Here is an 8513-nt window from a genome sequence, read left to right on the forward strand (position 1 = left end):
AGGAACTCATTAGCATAATAGGCCACACCCAACAGCAGAAACTCATTAGGATTGGCTACATTAGGGGTGTGTGGCCTAACATGCAAAGGAGTTCCTGCTACAAAAAAAGGCCCTGGGTTTTGACAACAAACAAGGTAAACAGAATAACAAGCAAAAGGTGGGTGTGGCTGGATAACCACACTTCTGGTAACATGGGGGTGCGGCCTAATGTGCTAATGAGCTGTGCTGTCAGGGGTGTGGCCTAATATGCTAATGAGTTTCTGCTGTTGGGTGTGGCCTGTTATGCTAATGAGTTCATGCTGGGCTTTTTCTACAAAAAGAGCCCTGCGATATGCTCCATATTTGTGAAGCCCTTGATGGTTAGGCAAAGTAACTCTGCAATAGAGCCTGTTCATCTATGACTGTTCTGTCTCTTCATTTAGTGTCTGGCAAATTTAATGTCCCCAGACATACGAATTATCCATTCTTGTAACCCCTGCCTGAAACCAGGTTTGATCATCATCTCTGATTTTTTCCCACTTTGTTTTAATCACTACCATATCTCTGTTTAGCTTGCAGAGTTCTCTTCCCTTTTTTTGTTTTAGAGTTTTGCAATAACTTTCTAGAGTTGCTAAAAAGGTGACTTAGTGAAACATATTAAGAAAACATTTCTGCTATCCCGAAATATCATCATGTTTACATATAAACAACTTTCAAGTTGAAAAAATAAATTAATATCTTTGATGTGCCCCATCTCAAAAAGTTCCTATTTGAATGTAAAATACTGTATTGTTAGTTGAAAAATACTAATAAATATTAAAACAATTATTAATATTTCCCCAGAGTATTGAAGATTTCTTTTCTTTTAAGTTGTGCTATGGATGACTTCTTCACCATGCTTAGTGCTCACTATCCTTCATTTTTGGCTGTGGCCCTCCACTGAGACACTGTCTCAAAGTGCTGCTCTTTTTCTCATGTCTTGCTGTACTTGAGAGGTCAATTGCAATATCTTCAGAATTGTCCATTGAGCGGAATTTGTCACTGGAGCTTCTCTCCTGTTTCTCCTTATTTTTTAATTCCTCATCAGAGTGTTCAGACTTCCAGCCACCATTCCCTTTTTCCTCACTTTCAGGCTTTCTTGAAACATCCATTGATTTCTTATGCATTCCTTCAAAAAGGAACAAACAAACAAGATCAGATTGAAAGAGAACACTGATTAAACCATGATGTAACTTCATCAAAATATATCACTGTTCATTGTTACTTTATAATTCTGCCTATTTTACTGTTAAAAATAGGCACATCCAAAGTCCACTGAAACAAGTATAAATGCCTCCACTGTCTCTTAATATTTGGTTTGGGAGTTGGGCGGGGTTCAGGTCTCCTTTCTGTATGAACTTTTTTGCAGCACATTCTCTAGCACTGTGTATTTACCTTAATCTGTGGGCAAACTCATCTGTTACAGCTGGATGCTGTTACAGCTGGATGCTGTAACTTCTCCTCCTGAACGATTAACAATTTTTTAAAAAAATAATTCATGTTCCTGATTTGTATGTACTCTTCCGCCTTTCCAGATCTCAGCCACCTTTATTTCCATGTTCGTGGGACCAATTGTTAATATTTTTTAACCTTTTGTATGATTGGTTCTCTGTGGCTATTTCTCTCTGTTCATCGTTTTCCTTCTTTCTTTAGTGCTGTGCATGACATACAACTGCTCCCCATTCATGCATTCTAGCCTGGACACTCAGCTTAACAAATAATCACATTCTCTGTTGCAGGTAAATGTGGTGGAGCTGTGTTGTTTCTATCCATAGGCAACACTGTTACAGTATTAGGATTGCCATCTGCCAGGTGGTGGCTGGAGATCTTTTGGAATTACAACTGACCTCCAGGTGGACTGTATGGCACTATACCCCAATGAAGTCCCTCGCCTCCCCAAACTCTACCCCCCAAATCTCTGAGTATTTCCCAACCTGGAGCTGGCAACCCTAAACAGTGCTGGACTGGAAATAGGAGTGTAGGTAGGTCAAATCCTGCTGGATCTCCAGCAGGATCAGAAGAACATTCCCTCTCCTACAAGGGAGAGAGAAAAAGAGGTGGCATGTAGCACCAGACTAGCAGGATAATCCCTCGCCCTCACCTCCCTTTCTCTATCAATATTTTAGAAAGAAGTGATTCCCTGCCTCAGCCCAGAGTATCGTATCTCACACAGTGGCCAACCAGTTCCTCCAGAGGACCAGCAACAGGTCATAAAGGCCAAAACTTTCCCCAATGATGTCTCCTGACCTTGGTATTCAGAGGTTTACCGCCTCTGAACATGGAGGTTCCCTTTAGTAGCTACTGATAGACCTATCCTCCATGAATCTTAGTTTAAAGTTATCTAAGCCTGTGGGCATTACTACATCCTCTCACAGCAAATTCCACATTTCTATCACTTGCTATGTGAAGAAGTATTTCCTTTTGCCTATCCCCAATTTACTGGCCATCAGCTTCATTGGGTGCGCTCGAGTTCTAGTATTTTTGGAGAGGGAGAAAAAGTCCTCTTTGTCAATTCTCTCCACCCCATGCATAATTTTATAGACCTCTATCATGTCCCCCCTTAGTTGCTTCTTTTCTAAACTGAAAAGTCCCAGACTCTTCAGCCTTTCCTCATAAAGAAGGTGCTTCAACCCCCCTGATCATCTTGGTTGCCCTCCTCTGTATTTTTCTACCTTTGCTATGTCCTTTTTGAGATACAGTGACCAGAACTGTACACAGTGTTCCAAATGAAGCCGCAGCACAGATTGATACAGGGGCATAATAATATCGGCCATTTTAGTTCCAATCCCTTTCCTAATAATCCTTAACACAGAGTTTGCCTTTTTCACCACTGCAGCACACTGGGTTGTCAGTTTCATTGAACTATCCACTACAACCCCAAGATCTTTTCCCCCTCTCACTCTCAGCAAGTTCAGACCCCATTAAACTATACTTGAAGTTGGGATTTTTTGTTGGGATTGGCACAAGTCACAAATCAATCTTAACTATTCTACACAGGAATTTAAAAAAAAATCAAAGTCAGTTCTATTTAGGGATGATATTCAGACAATGAATGTCTACATTTGCTTACATTTCAGCCCCATTATGCATTAAATTCACTTTACAGATGCTAGGTGCTATATTATTGTGGCATTTGGATTCAGTCCAGACATAATTGTGACCTAAAATGGGACCAGTACAAATACAATTACATCTATATTAAGAGGTCCTTCATGCTAGCTACCTACATTAAATTATCACTGTGCCCGCTTTTGCCTATTTTGAAGCTTGAACAATGGCTCTTCAGATCACTACCCGTGTATATCTGATGGGACAGCCATTGCATGTTTCACAAACATGTCAACTCATCTGTGTTTACAGCTCCCCTACCATGCATTGAGGGTTAGACTGAAGTGGGGGTCATTGGAATGGCTCCAACCATTCTCCAAGGAGCCTTTCTCCTACTTAAGTAGTTCTTACTCCAGTGGAGTAAGTTGGAAGAAGGTTTCAAACTTTGCTCATTGGAGTGACGGGATAGGGGTAGGACCACCCCATTAGCTTTGAGATAGTTAGTTTATTTACACTTAATACATGGAAAAATTCTGCTATGCCTAATGATATCTCACAGTTCACTGTAGACAAAGTCAATTCTGTTTGAGATACAATGTCACCTACCAATCTTTCTCTTTTTTCTCAAACTTGAAAATTAAGTGTCAAATAAGTATTAAGTAGTAATTTTAAAATAATATCTAAATAGTAAAGTTGCTGACATCTTTAACCTCTTTGTAATGTGTATTGAAAGTACTAATACTATGATGGCTGGGATATATGTAGAGGAAAGGCTTAAATATTACAATGAATGTAGGCATGTGTATGCCCATGAATGTGCACATACATGCATGCATGCATGCAATGAACTATGGGATGGCTGTCAGTGAAAACCACACGGTCAGGAATTGTGGGTGGCAGATTTTTCCATCACTGAAATAGTGTCCCTTTGTTCAGCACTATTTTTTACCTAAATGAGAAGGCTAAAGAGACTAAGGTGGGGGCTAAATGTATGCTGTGCCTTGGTGACTCCAGTCAAGTCTACACTGACAGAGAAGAGTGAGAGGCCTTTATAACAGCTGAATAAGAACATAAGAGAAACCATGTTGGATCAGGAAAATGGCTCATCCAGTCCACAAGTGGGGCCAGAACTCCAGAAGCCCTCCCACTGTTGCCCCCCCAAGCACCAGGAATACAGAGCATCTCTGCCCCAGACATAGTGCTCCATCTATACCTTGTGGCTAATAGCCACTCATGGACCTCTGCTGCAGATGTTTATCAAATCCCCTCTTGAAGCTCTCTGTGCTTGTAGCTGCTACCACTTACTGCGGCAGTGAATTCCACATGTTAATTACTCTTTCGGTGAAGTACTTCCTTTTATCTGTTCTAAGCCTACTGCTCATCAATTTCATTGAGTACCTATGAGTTCTTGTATAGTCAGAAAGGGAGAAAGGTTCTTCTTTCCCCCCCCCTTCTCTATCCCATGCATAATTTTGTAATTCCTCAGTCATCGCTTCTCCAAGATAAAGAACCCTAATGTCTTTAAACTTTCTTCTTAGGAACCGTGTTCCATCCCCTTAATCATTTTAGTTTCCCTTTTCTGCACCTTTTCCAGTGTTATAATATCACTCTTGAGGCGCAGTGACCAGAACTATACACAGTATTCCAAATAAGGCCACACCATCAATTTATACAGGGTCATTATGATACTGACTGATCTTTTTTTCAATCCCCTTCCTAATAATCCCCAGCATAGCACTTGCCTTTTTTGTTGTGGTAACACACTGAGTCAACATTCTCAACATTCTCAGTGAGTTATCTACCATGACTTCAAGGTCTCTCTCCTGATCAGTTACCACCAGCTCAGACCCCATCAACATATATTTATAGTTAGGATTTTTGGCTCCGATGTGCATTACTTTGCACTTGCCCACATTTAACCTCATTTGCCATGCTGATGCCCACTAGCCCAGCCTCAACAGATCCCTGGTTCTCACTACCCTCAACAATTCAGAGTAATATGCATACTTAGCCATTTCACTGCTTATTCCCAACTCCAAATCATTAATGAGCAAGTTAAAAAGCACCAGACCTATTACTGAGGCCTGTGGTACCCCCACTGCTTACCACCTTCCACTGTGAAAACTGCCCACTTATACTCTGTCTGTTTTGTGTTAATTAACCAGTTTTTAATCCACAAGAGGATTTGTCCTCTTATCCTGTGACTGCTGAGTTTACTCAGGAGCCTTTGATGAGGAATGTTATGAAAAGCTTTCTGGACAACATCTGCTGGGTCACCCTTGTCCACATGTTTGTTCACCCCCTCAAAGAACTCTAAAAGGTCAGTGAGACAAGATTTTCTCTTACAGAATCCATGCTTTCTTAATAGATTTTGTTCATCAATGTGCCTACTAAGAGTTTTAGCACAACCCATTCAGACATGACAAGCACTACAACTTTCCTTACCAAGTAGCCAAGGGGCACAGGAGCCCACTAACCCGCTTTTGGCAGAATTGATGATGGATTCAGGTAGTGGGATGGAATGTCTCACCATAGCACCATAAAGGCCATATTCTGCCATGACACTGCTGCGGCCCCAGCACTTCTCACGCTTCCGCCACTTGGCTCTTCGGTTTTGAAACCAGACCTATTATAGGAGAGCATGTATAAAACAGCAGTGAGGTTACATTATCAGTGTTTGTGTCTGTATTTGAGAGAGGAGGACAAGATGATCAATTAATGTGCATCAGTTTTAGAAGTCAGGGCAGCAGTATGTTCTAAGCAAGATCTGAGTTCTCACTTACAAAAAATAGGGTAATAAAAGAATCACATGATACATGACTTTTGCCCAAGTTAACAGCATCTCAGTTTTGATCCTACTGAAGGTAATTCTCTTTTCCTTTCAGTCAGTCTCAAGTGAAGGCATTTTTTTTACTATGTTAACACTATTAGTTAAGAAGAAGAGAAGAGATTGGATGTATACCCCGCCCTTCACTTGGAGTCTCAGAGCGGCTTACAAACTCCTTTCCCTTCCCCTCCCCACAACAGACACCCTGTGAGGTGGGTGGGGCTGAGAGAGCTCTGACACAAACTGCTCTTTTTCAAGGACAGCTGTGCCAGAGCTTGCGACTGACCCAAGGTCACATCAGCAGGTGCATGTGGAGGAGTGGGGAATCAAACCCGGTTCTCCCAGATTAGAGTCCGCACACCTAACCACTACACCAAACTCCTGCTCCATTTTCCTATTTGACCAAGGCCTGGATCCTGCCCACCACATCTCATCTGTTTATCTTGTACCGTGATCCTCTATTCCTCCAAATGTCTTTTATCAAGCAGAGGAGCTGTGTGTGTTCCAGATTAAGTGGAGAACCTGTGGGAGGGGGCACATAGCTCTTTTTTCTACAGCCATTTGTACACAATCCTTCTTCAGCTCTTTTCCCCTCTGAGAGATAAATTATATGAGGACCTGTATCTGCCATCACAAAGACAGAAAGAAAGTCAGAGTGGCACTTTTGAGTAAACAAACAGTTGGAAAGGAAAGAGTTAAACAGCTCTTTTGCCCCTCCCTCTACCAGTCCCCCAATCACTCTTAACCTATCTGCACCTGAGCTGTGCCCTCAGGAAAAGAATCCTGGAACTGCACACAAACTGTCTCATTTTGCCCTTTGACTACAAGTCTTCTGGACACCTCTGTGTTTTATATGGTGCTGGCACCTCATTTCTGCAAATTTACATGGGTAATAAGTGTATAACATTAAGAAAACTTGCTTCATCTTATTAAATCAAGATCTAGTGGAGAGTCTCAAATGGACGGTAAGAGCAGTTGTGCTCCAGATTTTCAAAGAGCAACTTTTTCAGTGCAGTGGGCCATTCCCAGTGCAGGTATACTGGCAGCCCATCCACAAGGCTTCCTTTGCCCTGAGGCTGGGTTCTGACCGGTTATTTGGAAATCACTCTCTGGCGCTGAATCAGAATGTACAGGTTCAAGATGTAATGAGTTATATGAATGGATAGGGACGAAAAGCATAATCCTGAGGCGGGGGGAGGAGTGCCACTATGCCAGAGGACCACCTGACCAGCCACTATGCCAGAGTATCTCAGAGATCTGGCAGACCTGAGAGATACCCTGGACCCGGGCCAGAATACCACTGGTGCAACCCTTTGCACTAGAAGTGGAAGGAGTGGGCCCAGGGGCATGGCAGAAGTTAGCTGGCTCCTTAAACCATCCCTGCCTGGGAATGTCCCCCGAAACGGCATAGTTATGCCATCAAAAACTTCAATGCAGACTTCCAGTTTAAGCGTTTCGCCACTCAGACGCGTCCCGTCTCGCTCTGATGGCTGACGGGATGGATCCAGGTTTGTCCCGGACCTCCCCGGGTTCTCTGTAGGAGACCCCCAGCCTGGGGAGCTGAGGAGAGCCTCTTTCAAGGTGATGGCCAAGGAATTGAGGCTCACCTTCTTCCCCAAAAGGTACCATCACCGCGGAGTCAATATGGCACCCAGAGACAACTGCCAGAGCAAGTGATCACAATCAAACTTCTTAAAATGCTTCCAAAAGATCTCCAAGGCTCCAAACTGTGAGTTAAGCAAAGTTCAGGTGAAAAAAGTGAACTGAACCTTGGTAGTAATCGGAAGCGCCTAAGTTTGAAGCGCTGGGGGAGAGGAATTCAAGCACACACACCCCTCTTTTGAGTAAACTCTAAAAACGGTTTTAAATTGGAAATAAAGACTTTGAGCTAAAAGAAGCGCATAATAAGTTAGGCGAATGCAAAAACTGCTAAAGTATACAAAGTGGGATTAAATTTCACAACTTTTGTCTTGTTTTGGAAAACTTACTTCTTGTTGATATTATGGCTGGGAGAGGACGGAGGGCACCGGAGAAAAAACTGGTGACCGGAAATACCATACCAATGACTCCCTCCCAGAACCAGGAAGTAACTACAGACTTTTCTTCACTGTTAGCGAATGCACTGAGCCCCCTAATGGATCAGATGACTAACCTCAACACTAAGGTGGACAATGTCCAAAAACAATTGAACCAAATGGATAAAAGAACCTCAACTGAGAAAACGTTGAAAAAGATGGAAAAAACAGACTGAGAGCATTAACAAAAGAGTGGATGAAGCAGAGAAGGAGAGTTCCTCTGATAAAACGCAACGAATACAGCTCCAGCTGGAAAGATCCATGCACGTTCTACGTTTTCATGGCATCCCTGAAGAGAAGAACAAGGATTTAAAAGAACTCTTGGTGGTTGTCTTGGCCCCATTAATAGATTATAAACACGAAGATTTAATAAAAGAGATGGATGTGGCTTATAAGACTTATCCGGACTTTATAAAGAAAAACAAACTCCCAGGAGAAACCTACCTAAAATTCACGAAACGATCTACCAGAGAACTGGTGCTAAAGTCAACAATGGGAAAATCCTTAAAAATCAAGAATGAAGACGTAAAATTTTTGAAAGACAT

The 8513-nt window shown here is 42.3% G+C and overlaps 1 protein-coding gene across 1 annotated transcript in view; it reads right to left on the bottom strand.

Annotated features, from left to right (window-relative positions):
* Positions 1 to 878: 878 nt before the first annotated feature.
* The window catches only part of VSX1 (visual system homeobox 1), a 25482-nt gene continuing 17847 nt past the window's right edge, over positions 879 to 8513 (bottom strand). Inside the window, exons 4-5 of the mRNA XM_015427673.1 lie at positions 5512 to 5692; positions 879 to 1147 (exon numbers count right to left, since the gene is read on the bottom strand). Coding sequence (XP_015283159.1) covers positions 879 to 1147; positions 5512 to 5692 — 450 coding nt within the window. The remainder of the gene's footprint in view (positions 1148 to 5511; positions 5693 to 8513) is intronic.

The sequence above is a fragment of the Gekko japonicus genome, unplaced genomic scaffold (assembly GCF_001447785.1).
Source record: "Gekko japonicus isolate JY-2015 unplaced genomic scaffold, Gekko_japonicus_V1.1 scaffold174, whole genome shotgun sequence".
NCBI classification, from domain to species: Eukaryota; Metazoa; Chordata; class Lepidosauria; order Squamata; family Gekkonidae; genus Gekko; species Gekko japonicus.